The sequence below is a fragment of the Macaca thibetana genome, chromosome 16, assembly GCF_024542745.1.
Source record: "Macaca thibetana thibetana isolate TM-01 chromosome 16, ASM2454274v1, whole genome shotgun sequence".
Taxonomy (NCBI): Eukaryota; Metazoa; Chordata; class Mammalia; order Primates; family Cercopithecidae; genus Macaca; species Macaca thibetana.
This window is the reverse complement of record NC_065593.1, coordinates 71,345,071-71,365,907: the sequence shown is the minus strand read 5'-3', so window position 1 is coordinate 71,365,907 and position 20,837 is coordinate 71,345,071. Positions and strand designations below refer to the sequence as shown.

The 20,837-nt window shown below is 44.5% G+C and overlaps 3 protein-coding genes across 9 annotated transcripts in view; 2 read left to right on the top strand and 1 right to left on the bottom strand.

Moving 5' to 3' along the window:
* The window catches only part of ARSG (arylsulfatase G), a 147,591-nt gene extending 131,127 nt beyond the window's left edge, over positions 1 to 16,464 (top strand). For 4 of the 6 annotated variants that reach the window (XM_050762446.1, XM_050762447.1, XM_050762451.1 and 1 more), the window contains 3 exons: positions 1,671 to 1,965; positions 7,870 to 7,960; positions 15,809 to 16,464. In XM_050762446.1, the coding sequence (XP_050618403.1) occupies positions 1,671 to 1,965; positions 7,870 to 7,960; positions 15,809 to 16,083 (661 nt within the window). In that variant the 3' untranslated portion in view covers positions 16,084 to 16,464. The remainder of the gene's footprint in view (positions 1 to 1,670; positions 1,966 to 7,869; positions 7,961 to 15,808) is intronic. The other 2 variants (XM_050762449.1, XM_050762448.1) reach the window with 1 other exon arrangement.
* Positions 1 to 20,837, top strand: part of PRKAR1A (protein kinase cAMP-dependent type I regulatory subunit alpha) — a 132,206-nt gene that overhangs the window by 645 nt on the left and 110,724 nt on the right. The gene's annotated exons all lie outside the window — the stretch shown is intronic.
* The window catches only part of WIPI1 (WD repeat domain, phosphoinositide interacting 1), a 38,431-nt gene continuing 34,458 nt past the window's right edge, over positions 16,865 to 20,837 (bottom strand). For both annotated transcript variants that reach the window (XM_050762460.1, XM_050762461.1), the window contains one exon: positions 16,865 to 17,400. In XM_050762460.1, coding sequence (XP_050618417.1) covers positions 17,353 to 17,400 — 48 coding nt within the window. In that variant the 3' untranslated portion in view covers positions 16,865 to 17,352. The remainder of the gene's footprint in view (positions 17,401 to 20,837) is intronic.

The window sequence follows — 20,837 nt, the reverse complement described above, 5'->3', positions numbered from 1 at the left end:
TTCAAATTGTGCACATTCTGAGGAGTGTGGTGAAGTCTGGCACCGTCCCATCCCCTAACGCCCAGGATGAGTCAGCCCTTTGTCCGGTGGATCCACACTGTATACGCTACCTGCCTGGTAGTCACTTAGTAGCCATCTCAGTTATCAGATTGATTGCGAAGGTATAGCAGTGCTTGTGTTCCCGTCATACTTATTTTTAATTACTAATGACCCCAGTGTGCAAGAGTAGTGATGCTGGCAATTCGAATATGCCAAAGAGAAGCCGAAATGTGCTTCTTTTAAGTGAAAGGTGAAAGTTCTTGACTTAATAAGGAAAGAAGGCTGAGTGCAGTGGCTCCTGCCTGTAATCTCAGCACTTTGGGAGGCCGAGGCAGGTGGATCATTTGAGGTCAGGAGTTCAAGACCAACCTGGCCAACATGGCAAAACCCCATCTCTACTAAAAATACAAAAATTAGCTGGGTGTGGTGGCATGCACCTGTAGATCCAACTACTTAGGAGGCTGATGCAGGAGAATTGCTTGAACCCTGAAGGCAGAGGCTGCAGTGAGCCAAGGTTACACCACTGTACCTCCAGCCTGGGCAACAGAGCAAGACTCCATTAAAAAAAAAAAAAAAGAACAGAGAAAAAGAAAGGAAGAAAGAAAGAAAAAGAAATTATATGCTGAGGTTGTTAAGATCTATGATGAGAATGACTCTTCTATTTTTTTGTTTTTTCTTTTTGTTTTTTTGTGGTAGAGATGGGATTCTGCCCTATTGCCCAGGCTGGTCTCAAACCGCCCATTGTTCACATGGCCATTGTTCAGCCATTATTCACACTTTGGTGGATTTTGTTCATGTCAGAACAAAATCAACTGATCCACCCACCTTGACCTCCCAAAGTGCTGAGATTACAGGCATAAGCCACCAAGAATGAATCTCCTATCCATGAAATTGTAAAGAAGGAAAAAGAAATTTGTGCTAGTTTTGCTGTTGCACCTCAAACTGCAAAAGTTATGGCCACAGTTCATGGTAAGTACTTAGTTAAGATGGTAAAGTCATTACATTTTTGAGTGGAAGACATGAACAGAAATGTGTTCTGATTGGGCGCAGTGGCTCATGTCTGTAATCCCAACACTTTGGGAGGCTGAGGCAGGAAAATCACCTGAAGCCAGGAGTTTGAAACCAGCCTAGGCAACATAGCAAGACCTTGTCTCTACAATAAATAAATAAATAAATAAATAAATAAATAAACAAATAATCAATAAAACAACAAAGAAATTTTGTAGGTGTGGTGGTACATGCTTGTAGTCCCAGCTACTCTTAGACTCAGATGAGAATTACTTCAGCCCAGGAGTTCGAGGTTACAGTGAGTTATGATCACACCACTGCACTCCAGCCTAGATGACAGAGCAAGACCCTGTCTCTAAAAAAATAATGAACAAACATGTTTGATTTATGACAATCAGGTTCGGTACAATCCAAGGTTCCAGGCATTCACTGGGGCTCTTAGAATGTCTCTCTCTCTGATACGGGGGCGACTACTATATTATTAAAATATCATATATATTTTAGAGAATTGAAAACTGAGGCATTGAGAAGCTAGATATGTGGCAGAGCTGGGATTTGAACCCAGGCAACACCTGGCTACAGAGCCTGGGTGCTGAACCACTGTACCATTCTGCCTCTTGTAGGAGCAGAAATCCAGGTGGAACTGAAAGGAAAAACAAACAGGTAGAGAAGGTAAGCCAGGCCATAGGAGAGGCTGTCGGTGCTTGCTCTGGGCTGATTCAGGTGGGTGTTGATACAGCAGGGTCAGAGAGTGAGTCAGAAGAGCTGGGGCCAACTCAGTCTTGTTATTTCTGCAGTGTGCTGGACATTTTTCCGACTGTGGTAGCACTGGCCCAGGCCAGCTTACCTCAAGGACGGCGCTTTGATGGTGTGGACGTCTCCGAGGTGCTCTTTGGCCGGTCACAGCCTGGGCACAGGGTAAGTGGAAGAGGCACGTGCCCACACGTAGGCTCTTTAGGAGGCTGGTCTGCTGCCTCTCACCTCCGTACAGACAGAACCATCCTCAGAAGATGCAAACAAGTGGCTGGTTCAGACCCCAAAAGGCGAAACATTTGAGATGAGCCTCTTTCCACCCCCAATCCCCAGTCCAGATTTATATTTAGCAATTTGGCTTAGGGTAGGTGTATATAGGTTCTCACTGCCTATAATGGGCAACGTTTCTGGCATGTATTTAATTTAATAACATAACTACCCAGCATGTTTTGTTAGATGAGATGACTGACTAGTGTCTGCAACTTGTTTATTGTGGGCCTCTCCCTCTAGAATGGAAACTTCTTGAGGGCAAGAATCTGAGCCATCGAGTTCAGCTCTGAGTTCTCACTGCCTGCAGTCAGCGAAAATTCAGTCCACGCAACCCGGATGAACCAATGAAGGACCAACTGAACAAATGGGTGAAAGACCCTTTGGACGGCAGGTCCAGCAAGGACCTTACATCTAACATTCTCCCAGCTCTAGAGGGCTCAGCACACTCTCTGTAGCCTGTTTTTTTGTTTTGTTTTGTTTTGTTTTGAGATGGAATCTTGCTCTGTTGCCCAGGCTGGAGTGCAGTGGCGTGATCTCAGCTCACTGCAACCTCTGCCTCCCGGGTTCAAGTGATTCTCCTGCCTCAGTCTCCCAAGTAGCTGGGACTACAGGCCTATGCCACCATGCTCAGCTAATTTTTGTATTTTTGTATGGGTGAGGTTTCACCATCTTGATCAGGCTGGTCTCGAACTCCTGACCTCAAGTTATCAGCCTGCCTCGGTCTCCCAAAGTGCTGGGATTACAGGCATGAGCCACTGTGTCCTACCTGCAGCCTGTTCTTGACCAAGCAGTCCTTGGCAATGGCTTTGGGCTTCCACTTCCCAGCGTCACCTCCTTAATGTCCCCTTTTTGCACTCTGAAGCACTCATTGGCAGTGACAGCCAGGAAATGTCAGGCCTCATGGCCTTTCCTTGTAATTTCCCTGTGTTTTCCTTTCACCAAAAGGAAGAGGAAGCAGGAGGAGGCAAGGAGGCGGAAGGAGCACAGAGTCCCTTCTGCGACGCCCTGCAAATGCATGGCTTCTTGATGAGGGACCCACACATCAAAGGGTCTATTTATGTCTTTGCTAAGGGTCACATGGAAGTGACTCAAATGTACACAAATGTCCTGTGGCTGGTAGTTATCAAAGCTGCCCTTCCCACCCAGCCTCCCCCAGCAAACCAAAACATGAGTCTTCTATGGGCCATCGGCACTTCTGTGCACATTAATGCAGTTTTTAGGGGTTGTTGGATGAGATCTGAGAGGTCTTCTGAAGTCCTGCTTCTCCCCAGAATATCTGCCCCATAGAGCTGCAGACCCTTCCAGGCCTAGCCCTTCTCCCTGAGCAGGAGCAGCCAAGCAGGAAGATGGTTTCCGCCTTGTGGTTGGAAGTTAGCAGTATGTGACCCTGGAGGGTTGTCACAGACGTCATTGGAGAGGTGCTCTGGAGTGTTTATTACCATGGCTGCTAGGAATAATTGGGGTCATCAGGAAGTGCTTCAAGGACTGTGGTCTCCTTGACGTTGTCGGTACTGCCTGTGGAAGCCAGCTCCTTCATGTACTAACTTCCTTTCTCAGACGGGAGAGCTCTGCTCTTGCTCTAACTGGAGTTTTGCGCAGGCTCCCAGAGACCCCATCCTAACTCGTGCCCAGCAGGGTTAGGCCCAGGAACCAGATTGGAAAACCAGATACAAGTCACAGCATCGTCGTGGGAATGTATGATGGGGTGATTAATGCAGCTGGAGTCAGGACTGATTTGCTCCCTAACCACACCCCATGGCCCAGAAAGAAACAGCCACGCTTACAGATTGTGGGAAGCAGCTGACGGTATCTTCAAGGTTAAGAGCACATGGGGCTGGCACCTGTGGGTCACACCCAGTCTCCCAGAGCATAGCTGCAGTGTCAGCAAAGACACTTGAGAGAAGATTTTGAAGTTTGAGGACAACATGGGTAGTCGCTGGACCTGAATTTGGGTTTGGTCTTCTCTGGTCAGTTCTCTCTATTGAAGCAAAGTAATAGGCCTAAAGAAATAAGAGTAAATTGTCTCAAATTTGGAATAGCTATGGAGGAGGCTAGAAGGTAAGAATACGAGGAATTATATATATACACACACACACAATATGCTATACATACCCACATGTATGCATATGTGTGCATATGTCTATACATGTGTATTATACATGTGCCTGCATATTCTAGACATGTGTATGCATATGTATGTTTTGTTTTAATTTAATTTTGTTTTATTGTATTTTACTTTTTGAGATGGAGTCTCACTCTGTCACCCAGCCTGGAGTGCAGCGGCACAATCTTGGCTCACTGCAACCTCCACCTCCTGGGTTCAAGCGATTCTTCTGCCTTGGCCTCCCAAGTAGCTGGGATTACAGGTGCACGCAGGCCCAGCTAATTTTTGTATTTTTAGTAGAGACGAGGTTTCACCATGTTGGCCAGGCTGGTGTCAAACTCCTGACCTCAGGCGATCTGCCTGCCTCGGCCCCCCAAAGTGCTGGGATTACAGGTGTTAGCCACTGCGCCTGGCCTGCATATGCATGTTTATAGACCATGCATGTATACACATGTAGGCATATGCACATCTGTAAACATACATGTATACACATGTATGCATATGCATGCGTATACCATACATGCATACACATGTTTGCATATGCATGTGTCTATATAAACATATATATGCTTATGTTCATACACTATACATGTGTACATATGTATGCATATGCATGTCTATGCGCATATATTTATACACATGCATGCACACACATACATGTATACATATGCACATATCCAGGCACATACATAGAGATATACACATATATTTATATGTATGTGTATGCACATGTATACATATGTATATACATGCATTTATCGATATACACATACATATGTGTACACAGATGCATATGTCTGTAACACATGCATACATGTATACATATGTATTTTTAAAGAAGCACAATTTGTATTCACCCTCAGATACATCCTGGACTTAAAGGATTCCAATATGAGTTGGTTTAGAAATAGTTTCAGTTCTAGAAGCTCAAAGTAACTCCTGGATATTCAGCTGGAAACAATATGCCAACGCTTCTCAGCAATCCGGTCCTTCCCTGTGGCAAACCAAGTAACCAAGAGCTAAGGAGAGAAGCAAGAGAGTTGAGAGGTGTCATGCGCATAATAGGCTCCGGTTCTACACTGGATGGTCTTCTCACAACCCACTCCCTCAACCTCTAGGGGCGTTGTGTGGTGATGTTCAAAACCACAGCAGCTGACACCATGCTGCATGTTCGTGCATCAGCTCAACCTCCTGCTTCTGATCATGATGGGTCTGTGTCTAGGCAGTGAGGGGCACCCAGAGAGAGATGAGGGCCGGGAAGGAGAGGGCTGCACAGCCTAGAACCAAATGTCCCACTTTGTGCTTTCCTGACTCCCAGATGGAAGCTGAAGGTTGTAACATCACCACTGGTTGGGTTGTGTCTTAGCCCCAGGTTGTCATGGTCAGGTCCAGAAATTGTCAACGAAGGAACGTTTCCCCTAACAGCTCTGCACCTGCCCAGCCTAACACATTCTGGGGCTGCTGTAAGTCATGAAATGCTTGGCATGCCCCTGGAAGCCATACATTGAGGAAACAAGCTGCCTTTTAACGTCCAGAACGCCCATCGCTTCTCTTAGAGAGGCCCCTAGTGGCGAGAGACATCCTCTGGGGTGGCTGGCAAACTGATCACCCCCATCCACCCCCTTTGGAGGCTGTGAGCTGCGCATCCCCACCTGAATGGAGAAGCAGCCCACCTTCAGGGAATGCTATATCAGCACCCTGTAGGACCTAAGGTAAGGGAACGCTCTTGTGCTTAAAAAACAAAACAAGATAAAATAGAACAAGAAAGGCCACCAGGAAGGCAAAACAAGTTTGCAGAAGATAAAGTCATCTTTGAAATTTGAACCAGGCATCTGGAGAGCAGTGATTCATGTGTACTTTTGACAACTTCCTTCCTATGTTGATATAAACAAGAAAGCCATAGTGGGTCTGCTCACATGAAAAAAAAGAATGCATAGACAAATTGCCCAAAGTCCATCTATGTTTCCGAGAATGAGCCATCCCACAGTTTTGCTTCCTCGTGGATTTTGGAAGTTGCCTCTGGTAACGCCACATAAATAGTGGGAATATAGCAGCCCACCCTCATGGAATTTCTGTGACCGAGACCCAAGTAGTGTGACCGATCTGAAGCAGCGAGCCTTCACTCCCATCTTCTGCATGTCTGAGTGCATCGTGTGTCAGTTGACAATAGATTTTCCAAATCTCCCACTTCCTGCTGTCTCAAGAAGGAAACAAAACGGTCTCCTGCGGTGAAGAGGCTTGGCTTTCTGCGGGGATGGAAGAAGTGAGGGTTTTTAGTTACGACTTCTTTTCCTGTTTGGAAGGAACCTGCTGTCATCACGCGCGCCCTGGATATGTGCAGGGATTGTCACGAGAACCTGGAAGCCGCAGGTGTGGGGAGGAGCCCTACCTCGGCAGCATCCTCTCGGAGCTGTGAAACTCGGGGAGACAGCTGTTTACTGCTCCAACAGATGTTTCTCATTTTTTAAAAAGTCTCGTGGAAACTTTGAATCATGTAAGTGCCTTTCCAGCCCTATATACGGTTGTGATTCATACCAAGGCAGTCTCATGCTTTTAGCCCAGACCCACCAAACTACCAAGGACGCTGGCCTTTTATTTTCTTTCACATCCTTCCCTCGAGAACCCTGATTTAGGTGTTTCCATTCTGTAGGGTAATTCTTTTATTTGTGACCTGATGAGGAAAGATTTCCTCTGTCCAAATATAGTCGGATTGAGTCATAGCTGTGGGCGTCTGTGACCAGAGTCTGGGCTGTGCCTGATTCTGGGGAAATCAAGGATGCCTTCTTTTGTACCATCCTTGCTCAAGGGAGAGTTGGAAAATTGACTTGATGCGAAAGAAGCCTTTCTTCAAAGAGATCTGAGGGTCACCTGCATCAGAATCCCTGGAAATACTTGTAAAACAAGTAAGTCCCCAGGGCCCATCCTGACCCTGAGGCGTTGGAACTCAGGCAGGGTGGCCTTGTGGGCCTGTGACTGGTGCTCCACACACAGAGCCCCGCACTTGGAGGGACCCTGCACTTGGTTTAAAGCTCTGCCGTGGTCATCATGAAATTTTAAGTTTGTGAACAAGGTATCCCTGATTTGCATTTTGCTGTGGACTCTGCAGATTACATAGCAGGTTTCAGGCCTAGAAATCTGACCTACCTAGTGAGACCTTTTGCCTCCTCTTCCGGAGATGTAACCCACTCCCTTCCATTAACTAGCAAAATAACAACTTCACAGGCTCCCTGGATTTGGCTGCTGTGGACTCCAGGCTTGTGTCTGTCAGTGTTGGTTTGGGCACAGGGATAGGGAGACCAGACCCTGAAAAAGACAGTAATATTTTCCAGGGAGCATCCAGCATCATCTAGCATGTTTTTTTGTTTTGCTGTTTCGAGACAGGGTCTCGCTCTATCACCCAGGCTGGAGTGCAGTGGTATGGTTATAGCTCACTGCAGTGTTGACCTCCCACGCTCAAGCAATCGTCTCGTCCCAGCCTCCAAGTAGCTGGGACCACAGGTGTGCACCACCATGCCTGGTTAATTTTTGTATTTTTTTTTTGTAGGGAGGGGTCTTGCTGTGTTGCCCAGGCTGCTTTCAAACTCCTGGGCTCAAGCGATCCTCCTGCCTCGACCTCCCAAGGTGTGGGGATTACAGGCGTGAGTCACCAAGCTCTGCCTATTTTTCTATTAGTAAGCTCTGCCACCCTTTCTCAGGTGCTGTTCCACCCCAACAGCGGGGCAGCTGGAGAGTTTGGAGCCCTGCAGACTGTCCGCCTGGAGCGTTACAAAGCCTTCTACGTTACCGGTGAGTGAGGGGCCACTTAGCCCTGCCTCCCACATGCACAGCTGCACGGGGACCCCGTGGACTCTCACCCAGGCCTCTGGGAATGAGTGTGAACCCCTCCTTTGGGGGGGTTCTCAGCCCCTCTTGACAAGCATCTCCTCCAAACCCAGGGTCCCTGCACAGGCCCTCTGGATCCCCCATATGCAAATAAGGTCTTTGTGCTATTCACCTGAATTTCTAGCGAGCTGGGGGCTCTCAGCACCTTTATTCAGCTCCTTTTCACATACAGAGCGTTTCCCATTGTCGTGCTTTAAATGCCAGTTTGGATGAACGTTAAATGGAAGCCTAGAGATATTTGAAAATGTAATTTACTTGACAATAGACTGTTTCAGAAAATAGATTTTAGAGGACTAGTTAGCAAACCGACAGAAGTCTCTTTGCTTCTTGGTTCACTGTGACTATCTCTCTCTTAGATGTATATTTTAGAATGTCATACGGGATCAGCATGGTCCTCAGGGTCTTCCAGTGGCTTCTTGCTGCCAACCGAATTCAGACTCTCAATCCCGAGTCCTTCTGTCTTTCCAGCCTTAGTTTTCCAAGAACAGGTCTCCTCTTCCTTGTTCTCCGTATTAAAACCCTTTTAAGCTTTTATGGCCCAAGTCAAATGCCACGTTCATAAAACTCTTGCTTATCTTCCCAGCCGGGTAGGAATTCTGGAGAACTCTGTTATGTCTCACTTTCTGCCACGCATGCCAGTCATTTAGGTACACGTCTTATTTCCTGTACTAGTTTTGTTGTTGTTGTTTGTTTGTTTGTTTGTTTTGAGACAGAGTCTTGCTCTGTCGCCCAGGCTGGAGTGCAGTAGCACGATCTCGGCTTACTGCAAGCTCTGCTTCCCAGGCTCACACCATTCTCCTGCCTCAGCCTCCCGAGTAGCTGGGACTACAGTCACCCGCCACCTTGCCCGGCTAAGTTTTTGTATTTTTAGTAGAGACGGGGTTTCACCGTGTTGGCCAGGATGGTCTCGATCTCCTGACCTTGTGATCCGCCCGCCTTGGCCTCCCAAAGTGCTGGGATTACAGGACTGAGCCACCGCGCCCAGCCTGAACCTGTACTAGTTTTAAGCTTTCTAAATTCAGAACTCTTTCAGTGCTTTAATCTTTGTTGTCTTGAAGTGCTTAGTACACTTAGTAGGAACGCTACAATTTTTTTTAAATGAATGAAAACCAAAAAATAAAAAAAGGAAAACCTGTGACCTAATGCAGATTCCAACTTGATTCAGTTATTTAATGTTGGAGCTTTTCAAAGAATTATATAAGAAAAAAATGATTTTCCCTGAGTGTAAATAAGTGATCCTGAAGAAAATGTGGCATAAAAACAAAACATGACTTGAGGGGTATTAAAAATGTCACAGAAATCTTTGATTCTCTAAAACCTAAAACTCGAAACAGTCAGATATGTGTTGTTTTCAGCTGAAAAGTTTCTAGATTAGAGTCCTTATATTACATTATCTAAGAGGTATGGGCCTTCCAGGCTGAGTTAATTTCACAAGTAATAGTCCTGCCAGAAAGCCCTTGGCACCACAACGTTGGAATCATACATGTTACTATGAAGTAATAGGGCTATTTAAAATGATCACAATCAGATACGAATTATAACACCCAGGGGAGGTCTGCTCTTCTAAGGAGTCACCAAACTTCCAAGAGAGTCTGGGTAGGGAGCATTGAACTTTTAATCCATCAGTGAAAACTGGGAATAGGATGAAACAGCAGCATGTTCTGATTCCTTCTTCCTCTTGCTTCTAATATTTGCATTCCAGTTACTTACAACTGCTTTTGGATAAGCTAGATGAATTGACATCTACCACATTAGATTAGAGAAAAGATGTGTTTTTCTATGATGAGGATATGATGTTATGGTCATGCCCTGGGAGTGACCTTAAAAAGACAACCAGTCTGTTTTGGGATGTGGCCTAGAATTCAGGTGTACCTTATTGTTCTTCTTTTTAAAAACCAGTTAAGGTAACCTGTACACAAAGTGAAAGGCCCAGATCTATAATGTATAATTTGGTGAGGTTTTATAAATGTAGATAGCTGTATACAGCTATCTACATTTAATGGTGTGAATTCCATTGATTCTTTTTCTTTTTCCACTGATTGATTTTCAAATGTTAAGCCAACTTTACATTCCACGATAAATCCCATTTAGTAATGATGTATCATACTTTTTATATCTTGCTGATTTTGATTTGCTAAGATTTTGTCTATAATTTTCCTTTCTTGTCTGTGTCAAGGTTTGGTATTAGGATTTTGCTGGCCTTATAAAGCGAGTTCAGAAACATTCCCTTCTCTGTTTTCTGAAAGGGTTTGTGCAAGATCAGTATTATTTCTTTCATGTTTGATTGAATTCATCTGTGATATGATTTGCCAAATTCATTGTTGTGAAGATTTTGTCATATTTTTTAAAAAGAGTGTTAGTATTTTAGGTCTTATATTTAGATCTCTGATCCATTTCCAGTTAATTTTTGTATGTGGCATAAAGTAAGGGTCCAACTTCATTGTTTTACATGTTGACATCCAGTTTTCCCAGCACCATTTATTGAAAACACTGTCCTTTCCCCATTGCATGGTCTTGGCACCCTTGTTAAAAATCATTTGATCATACATGCGAGGGATAATTTCCACTGTCTATTCTATTCCATTAGTTATATGTCTGTGTTTATGCCAGTACCATACTGTTTTGATTACTGTAGACTTGTTGTAGTTTTGAAATCAGGAGTGTGAGTCCTCCAGCTTTGGGCTTTTTTTTTTTTTTTAGACTGTTTTGACTATTCTGGGTCCTCTGAGATTCCATGTGAATTTTAGGATGAATTTTTCTATTTCTGCAAAAAACATCATTGGGATTTTGATAAGGATTGTACTGAACCTGTAGTTCACTTTGGGTAGTATTGACATTTTAAAAATAGTAAGTCTTCCAATCCATGAACATGGGATGTAACCATTTATTTATGGATTTCCAGTTTTATTCCACTGTGGTCTGAAAGAATGCTTGATATAATTTCAATTTTCTTAAATTTATTGAGGCTCATTTTGTGGCCTATCCTATGGTCTATCTTGGAGAAAGTTCCATGTACTGTTGAATAGAATGTGTATTCTGCAATTGTTGATTGGAATGTTCTGTATGTATCTGTTAAGTCCATTTGTTCCAAGGTATAGTTTAAATTCATTCTTTGTTGACTTTCTTTCTTGATGACCTGTCTAGTGCTGTCAGTGCAGTATTGAAGTCCCCCACTATTATTGTGTTGCCATCTATCTCATTTCTTATGTCTATTAGTAATTGTTTTATAAATTTGGGAGCTCCAGTGTTAGATGCATATATGTTTAGAATTGTGATGTTTTCCTGTTGGACAAAGCCTTTTACCATTGTATAATGTCTCTCTTTGTCTTTTTAAACCACTGTTGCTTTAAAGTTTGTTTTGTCTGATATAACAATAGCTACTCCTGCTTACTTTTGGTGTCCATTTGCATGAAATGTCTTTTTCTACCCCTTTAAATGTATGTGAGTCCTTATGTGTTAGGTGAGTCTCCTGAAGGCAACAGATAGTTGGTTGGTGATCTTATCCATTCTGCTGTTCTGCACCTTTTAAGTGGAGCATTTAGATCATTTACATTCAGTGTTAATATTGAGATGTGAAGTACCATTTCATTCCTCGTGCTATTTGTTGCCCATGTACCTTGGTTTTTTGTTTTTGCTTTTTAAATTGTATTTTTGTTTTATAGATCCTGTGAGCTTTATGCTTTAAAGAGGTTCCATTTTGATGTGTTTCCAGGATATAGAGCTCCTTTTAGCAGTTCTTGTAGTGCTGGCTTGGCAGTAGTGAATTTTCTCAGCATTTGTTTGTCTGAAAAAGACTGTATCCTTCTTTCATATATGATGCTTAGTTTTGCTGGATACAAAATTCTTGGCTGATAATTGTTTTGATGGAGGAGGCTGAAGATATGGCCCCAGTCTTTTCTAGCTTGTAGGGTATCTGCTGTTAATCCTGACAGGTTTTCCTTTATAGGATACCTGGTATTTTTGTCTCATGTTTTCCTTTATAGGTTATCCGATGATGTTTTTGCAATGAATTTCCCAGGTGTTCTTTGAGCCTCTTGTATTTGGATGTCTAGGTCTCTAGCAAGGCCAGGGAAGTTTTCCTTGATTATTCCCCCAAATATGTTTTCCGAACTTTTAGATTTCTCTTCTTCCTCAGGAACACCAATTATTCTTAGATTTGGTCATTTAACATAATCACAGCCTTCTTGGAGGCTTTGTTCATATTTTCTTATTCTTTTTCCTTTGTCTTCGTTGGATTGGGTTAAGTCAAAGACCTTATCTTTCAGCTCTGAATTTCCTTCTTCTACTTGTTCAATTCTATTGCTGAGACTTTCCAGATCGTTTTGCATTTCTATAGTATGTCCAATGTTTCCTGACGTTTTAATTGTTTTTTCTTTATGCTATCTACTTCCTTGAATATTTCTCCCTTCACTTCTTGTATTGAATTTTTGGAATTCCTTGCATTGCGCTTTGCCTTTCTCTGGTGCCTCCCTAATTAGCTTAATAACTAACCTCCTGAATTCTTTTTCAGGTAAATCAGGGATTTTTTTCTTGGTTTGGATCCATTACTGGTGAGCTAATGCGATTTTTTAGGAGAGTGCCAAAGAGCCTTGTTTTGTCATATTACCGGAGTTGGTTTTCTGGTTCCCTCTCATTTGGGTAGGTTATTATTGAATCTTAGTGTTTTGGTGAGCCTGTATCCTTGGACTGTGAACTTCACAAATGCTTCTTAGTCTTTCCCTTCCCTCCCCTTAGGTGGAACAGCTAGAGTGACTACAGCTGGGATCTCCCTACCCTTAGGTCAGTTAGGCTCTGAGAAAAACCTAAGTAATTTAAGCTCTGGTAAAATAGTTTCCCCGGGCAGGCCTCGTGAAGAAAACTAGAACGTTTTGGTATATTTAAAAATTACTTTTCTTCTACCTCTTTTGGAAGGATGAAGAGATGTTTCTCCAATATTTACTGTAAGAACTTGGTTGAGCTCCTGGAGGTAAAACTCACAAAAGTGCGTGTGTTTTGGGTGTGGGGGGAGGGGGCACTTGACAACTGGGCCCCACTGGAGTTTTTCGTCCCTCAGACTTGTCCACACTGAGCCTCCAGCAATTTGTCAATTACAGTGCAGGGTTTCCCTCCTCCTGGCACTGGTTCTTACAGAGGTTTCTGCTTGTGGGTTTCTGCTCTGCTAAGTTGTGATTCTTTCTGTTTGCTTGTCTGTCTCTCTGACTTTGGGGGCAGTAGTTTGCCCTGTGACTTCATTTGTCTGAAAGACCTAATAAGAGTTGTTGGTTTTTTTTTTTTTTTTTTTTGAGATGGAGTCTCGCATTGTTGCCTGGGCTGGAGTACAATGGCACGATCTTGGCTTGCTGCAACCTCCGCCTCCTAGGTTCACGTGATTCTCCTGCCTCAGCCTCCCAAGTACCTGGGATTACAGGTGCCCGCCACCACACCCAGCTAATTTTTTGTATTTTTAGTAGAGATGGGGTTTCACTATGTTGGCCAGACTGGTCTCGATCTCCTGACCTTGTGATCTGCCCGCCTCAACCTCCCAAAGTGCTGGGATTACAGGCGTGAGCCACTGTGCCTGGCCGAGTTGTTGGTTTTTTAGTTTGTTCAGCTTTTTACTTGTTAGAATGAAGTTATGAATGCCGACCTCCTTACTTGCCAGACTAGAAACTGGGAGTCTCCTATTTAGCCGTCCTTAAAAATTGTAAGCTGGACATTGTTGGTGATGCATTGTAGCAATTCTGATTTCTGTTATCTGAGAGTGTTGGGGATTTTTGTTTTCACTGGCAGTTAATCAGTAGTCGATTCCCTTGAACTTATAAAGCCTTAGTTTTACACTTTGTTAGGATGAGTCTTTCAGATTTTTCCCTTGATCTTAGGCAAATCCCTCAGTCCTGGGACACAGTGTCTACTCCTAGCATGAACTGTTTGTCAAAGCTCACATCACTGCCTTTTACTGGCAATGAAGAATAATCAAGTTCTACTCCAAACTCAAGGCAAAGACAACAACTATTAATCTCTACTGATCAACTTGACTCTCAGCCACAGGAGGAAATCCAGTAATAAAGGGTTGTCTAAAGGCTTTGAGATCTACTCATTCTCCTAAATATTTCAAATTTTATTTCTGGCCAGATTGGACCAGAAGCCTGAATCCTTAGGTGGTATGGCTTTGCCCCTATAGATTTCCTTGGACTGAGTTGCATGTTGGCACCTGCTCTCATCATATAGTAAAGGATGTGATAAGAAGTCGTCAGTGGAACCATCCTAATATCAGTTTTGTTTTTTGTAAGAATGCCAGTGAGCATTCTATCCTACAGGGTCCACTGTAGGAGAAGGAGCCACTGGAAGAATTTCTCTCAGATCTTAGTGTCAGAAAAAGCTCTGCTTCTCCTGAGCAACTGATAAGTTTCTATCTCATTAATGTTTGGCTGCTGCTAAGCTCAGAAGCAAAGTCAGTGTTTAGGAACTCTTGTAATTTTGAGGGCTATCTTTTGCCTTAATTCCCTTTGTTTATTTAATTATGTTATATTTATTTCCATCAGACACCTTAACTACTTTTTCTATAGCAAAGGCAACAACAACAACACACACACACACACACACACACACACACACAAAAGTCATCGGAATCATGAAGAGCCAAGGAAGCTGCTGTCATTCCAAACATTTTTGTCCTTCCTCTTCTAGATGGCTTTCACAGCCAGATTCGAATCCACATAAGACTGTCATCTTCAACCCAAAGTAAAATTCCTCACCTACCTTTCTACTTGATTCACCAATTGGTAGTCAAGAAATCGATTTTCAAAAAAATCAAATTTACTCTTAAAGGGCAGAGGTTAAAGATACTTAAAAAAATTATATCCTGGCTGGTGCGGTGGCTCATGCCTGTAATCCCAGCACTTTGGGAGGCCGAGGTGGGCAGATCATGAGGTCAGGAGTTCGAGACCAGCCTGGCCAACATGGTGAAACCCCATCTCTACTAAAAATACAAAAAGTAGCCGGGCGTGGTGGCGGGTGCCTGTGATCCCAGCTACTCAGGAGGCTGAGGCAGGAGAATTGCTTGAACCCAGAGGCAGAGGTTGCAGTGAGCCGACGATTGCGCTATTGCACTACAGCCTGGGTGACAGAGCAAGACTCCAACTTGAAAAAAAAAAACAAAAAACAAAAAAAAATTATATCCTGATTTTGTGTCAATAAAGATACTTGAATGAATGTTCTACTGGCTCTGAAGGCAAGTTCAAGGAGAACTTCCAAATCGTTTTAAGCTGGGTGCAGTGGCTCCTGCTGATAATCCCAGCATTTTGGGAGGCTAGGACAGGAGGATTGCTTGAGGCCAGAAGTTCGAGACCAGCTCGAGCAACATAGCGGACCCTGTCTCTGGTGGGGGGGCGGGGGGAAGCTGGGTGTGGTGGTGTATGCCTGTGGCCCCAGCTACTTGGGAGGCTGAGGTGGGAGGATCGCTTGAGCCCAAAAAGGCTGAGGCTGCAGTGAGCTAGGATCATGCTACTGCATTCCAGCCTGGGCAACAAAGCCAGACCCTGCCTCAAAAAACAAAAACAGAAATGAAAAAGCAAAACATTTTGGACCACAGGATCATCATTGGAAGGAGCAAATAGATTTCTCAAGGTCATTTCTCTGACAGAGAGAGCCATCATTGGAACATTTGGTTATCTGGTATGTTTGCATTAATGTATAATCACTTGCAGCTCTCGTCTTTACAACATAGGGCAACTGTCAGGGTTAGCGAGGTGTTTGTTGTCATTCTCTCTCTAGGTGGAGCCAGAGCATGTGATGGGAGCATCGGGCCTGAGCTGCAGCATAAGCTTCCTCTGATTTTCAACCTGGAAGACGATATCGCAGAAGCTGTGCCTCTAGAAAGAGGTGGTGCGGAGTACCAGGCCGTGCTGCCCAAGGTCAGAAAGGTTCTTGCAGACGTCCTTCAAGACATTGCCAATGACAACATCTCCAGTGCAGATTACACCCAGGACCCTTCAGTAACTCCCTGCTGCAATCCCTACCAAATTGCCTGCCGCTGTCAAGCCCCATGACAGACAAGGAGGAATATCTGGGTATTAGGCAAGTTTGTTTCCAAACTTCATTTTTACCCTCTTTACAAACACACGCTTTAGTTTAGTCTTGGAATTTGGTTTTGGAGTTAGCCTTGCATATCCCCTCTGTATCCTGTCCCTCCTCCACGCTGGCCTGAGAGCAGCTGAGCCGTGCTGGCTCTGGGCAGGGAGTGTGCCCTAATGGGAAGCACACGGGCTTTGGAGTCAGGCACAGGTGCCGGCTGCAGCTTTTGAACTTGGGCAATTGTTTAACCTAACCTGCAAGTTGATTTTGAGGGTTAAATAAAGGCATACATGAAAATGCCTGGCACGTTACCTGACACAGAACAGATATTCGATACATTTTAGTTTCGTTGTTTCTCTGGTTCCCAGTGTCTCTGGTCATTTTCGTGTAAATCCATTCTAATTAGTATCTAGGGCAGAGCTCTATTTTTTTTTTCCTTCCACACACCAGTGTACTCACTGGTCTCCATCTTTAACATGCAAACAAATCACCTAGGATCTTGTGAGAATCTGGATTCTGTCTCAGTAGGTCTCGAGTGGAGCCTGAAATCCTACATTTCTAGCAAACAGTGCACAGATTTAGACCAAAGTTAGGTCGCTTTCCAGATCTCAGAGCAGACGAGTCCATGGGTAAGTCTGTGGCCCAATCCCCTTCCTCTCCTTTTAAGGGTGAAACGATTGTATTTAAAAGATGTTAAAGAGTTCTTCCTGTCCCCTATTACCACGAGGAAATAAAAAAATATTAAAACCTCAAAAATGCATTGCCATGATTTTATTATTAGTGTCCAAAATGGGACTCCCAGTAATAAATGATTTATTCCAGTCACAGCCAAAAAAGACTTTGCCTGGCTAAAATAGTTTCTCTAAGTATGTAATATACAAGAAATACAATTCAAAGAGATGTTCCTATAAGTACATTTTTTACACAGCATATATTTAAAAAGGAGGCCCCTTTTAATATAAAATTCTGGTTATATACCAATATGGTTAATTAGCATTTACACTATGGTTTGAACATATTTTAAATAGCATAATGTGTATACAATGTCTCCCACGCCCACTGGCAACCAGGGTCGTGGGAAGCTTGGTGAGGAGTTAACCAGGTCCTGTGGTTTAAGCAGTGCAGCACCCGGGATTCCTGCCCCCCTTTCTGCTCACACAATTGCACTCCATTCTTCCACCTTCCTTGTTTTCTCCAAAACCACCTGATAGGGGGATGTCCTGATTTCTGAGGTGTGCTTCTCATCATGACTGCTTCGTTTTGCCCTTCTGATTTCCACGGCACAAGATTATCTACCAAAATCAAAACAGAATGGCCTTACTCTTCTCAGAAAGAGGCTGGGAGGCAGGTGCATTATGAACAGGTCTGTGCCCATGCAGAGTGAGCAGGGAGAGGCTGGGCACTGTGGAATTTTTCTATCTGACCTCGCTCATGGCCACATAACAGTCACCCAGCTTATTTAGATGTAGACAAGTATGACACAGTTCTAGCAAATACTGACTGTATAAAAATATCTGTGTGTGTGTATGTATTTATATGTATATGTATATATTTTTTAAAGGCTCATCTTACTTGTAAACATGGACTGCTCAATCACTATTAAAAAGTCTGTTTAGGCCGGGCGTGGTGGCTCAAGCCTGTAATCCCAGCACTTTGGGAGGCCGAGATGGGCGGATCACGAGGTCAGGAGATCGAGACCATCCTGGCTAACACGGTGAAACCCCGTCTCTACTAAGAAATACAAAAAATAGCCGGGCGAGGTGGCAGCGCCTGTAGTCCCAGCTACTCGGGAGGCTGAGGCCGGAGAATGGCGTGAACCCGGGAGGCGGAGCTTGCAGTGAGCTGAGATCCGGCCACTGCACTCCAGCCTGGGCTACAGAGCGAGACTCCGTCTCAAAAAAAAAAAAAAAAAAAAAAAAAAAGTCTGTTTAGGCCAGGTGCGGTAGCTCACGCCTGTAATCCCAGAACTTTGAGAGGCCAAGGTGGGTGGATCACTAGGTCAGGAGTTTGAGACCAGCCTGGCCAACATGGTGAAACCTCATCTCGACTAAAAAATACGAAAATTAGCCAGGTATGGTGGCGCGTGCCTGTAATCCCAGTTACTCAGGAGGCTGAGGCAGGAGAATCACTTGAACTGGGAAGGTGGAGGCTGCAGTGAGCCGAGATCGCACCACTGCACTCCAGCCTGGGCGATGGAGCAAGACTCCATCTCAAAAAAAAAAAAAAAAAAAAAAAAAAAAAAGTCAGTTTAGGCTGGGTGCAGTGGCTCACACCTGTAATCCCAGCACTTTAGGAGGTTGAGGTGGGTGATCACCTGAGGTCAGGAGTTCGAGACCAGCCTGGCCAACATGGTAAAACTCCGTCTCTACTAAAAATATAAAAATTAGCTGGGCATGGTGGCATGAAATCCCAGCTACATGGGAGGCTGAGGCACTAGAATCACTTGAACCTGGGAGGTGGAGGTTGTAGTGAGTGGAGATCACGCCAATACATTCCAGCCTGAGGGACAGAGTGAGACTCTATCTCAAAAAAAAAAAAAAAAAAAAGGTAAGGTCAGTTTATACCCTTGGGCTTGATTTCCTGACTCTTGCTCACAAGATTGGGACTAGTCTCACAAAATACAGAGACTTGTACAGGTTGGATTGTTCCTGAAACAAAAGCTTCTCATCCTCCTGAATGAAGCAGCTTTCTAAGGCACCAGAAATGATCAAGTCTCTTTTCTTTCACTGCTCTCGGAGCAAAAGAGGCAAGCGTGATCAGTATATGAAGTGTCAGTATATGTTCTAAAAAGATCGCTAGTGATGAGCCGCCTTCTTAAGGTGGCGGCTCACAGAGCTCCTGCAGCAGACTACTCAGGCAAGGCTGTATGTGTGTTGCTGCAAGAGAGGCGATTTTAACCAAGCTGAGACTCCAAGAGCCTTTTGTGGTCCTAGCAGATTTTAAGGAGTGTGAGTAAAGATGTGAATTCTGCACAGAGATTTGCAATAGGCATAACAATTCAGAATAAGAACACAGAGAGGAAGTTCCCCAGCATCCCTCATTGAACATTTCTGCCAATTCAGGCATGACTGAGATGGGCCATGTTGACAGAGCATCCCAGGAGCACGCGTGCCTCTGGTCCTTACGTGATGAGATGGAGAAGCCTGCCGGCTACTGAGACAGTGCCTTAGTGGGAGCACTGCCCCTCATCACCATCTGCCTGCAGGCTGGAGGGCAGGCTGAGAGGTTGGTGGCTGCCACGACACAGCCCTGCACACAGGGGCTGCCCGACACTCACAAGGGTCTAACACCCATTCTAGGGACCTTGTTCGGTGACCACTCTAACTGGCAGGAAGTATTTCTTGTGTATAAATAAGAATTCCTGATGCAATTTCAACCAACCTTCTCTCATTTGGTCCTCAGGAGGGAGAAGAAACAACTGGCTCATGCCCAGCTTCCTGGCACTGAATGGGCACACAGGCCTCAGGACAAACTTTCTCACTGGTTCTTCAATTAAGCACCTCCCCTTTTCCTTTTCACCCCAAATCAATGATCTGCACAAGGTACCTATTATTTTATACAGGTTCTTTGGCAAGGAACTACCTCCTAGATGCCAATATCCAAATTACCCCAATTCTGTAAATATAAGAGGTTGCAAGGTTTACTGTGATTACAATGAAGAATCTGATAATGTTTTATAGTAATCACAGACGTTTACCAAAATTAGTGAAACGGAACCTAGTAAGTGTCTGGATGCGGTAAACCCTGACAGAGTAGAGTGGCCACATTTGTCCCCACAGTGTCTGACCGAGAGTGCTCTGGTTCGTGGAAGACTCAACTTCAGGTAAATAACCACTGCCTTTTGAGGGTGCAGAAAAACACCCTTTAAGGCCAGTTGGGGCCATGAGAACCCAAAGGTAAAACACCTGGTTTATAGTTAGGCAGCATGCCAACAGAGGTGTTGACGTTTATAATTAGTATTTTTAAGAACAACTGCTCTCTGCCACTAAGATATAAACTTCACTTGCCAGCCACGTCTCTGACAACCTGCCTCTTGAAAGCCACAAATGTAAAAGCTCACGCTGTGATCCACAAGCCGATGTGGGAGATCACAAACAACAGCTCCCAGCCCTGCACTCGGGGCCCCACGGCAGCTTTGTTTTCTAAGCCAAATGTGCTCACTAGAGGGTTCCTACGGATCTGCCGGAGAAAGAAGCCAGACCTGCACTCCAGCCTTTTACAATTGGAATCTCAACGGACACAAACCATGATCAGGAGACATTTCCATAACAAAGCCTAATGGGCATTGCTTCAGTGCCCGAGTGGCGGCTCCTCTCTGGTTCTAGGAGTTGATGCTCCAAGTCTTGGCCCAAACGCTACTTCCGGCCAGGAGTGGTGGCTCACGCCTATAATCCCAGCATTGTAGGAGGGCCGAGGCGGGTGGATCACTTGAGGTGAGGAGTCTGAGACCAGCATGACCAACATGGTGAAACCCCATCTCTACTAAAAATACAAACTATTAGTTGGGCGTGGTGGTACACACCTGTAGTCCAGCTGCTCAGGAGGCTGAGGCAGGACAATTGCTTGAACCCAGGAGGCAGAGGTTGCAGTGAGCCAAGATCACGCCACTGCACTCCAGCCTGGGTGACAGAGCAAGACTCTGTCTCAAAAACAGAACAAATCAGTACGTCCATCTCGCAATGATTTCAGGTTGACTATCTGGGATGTTTTGACTGAAACTCACAAGAGC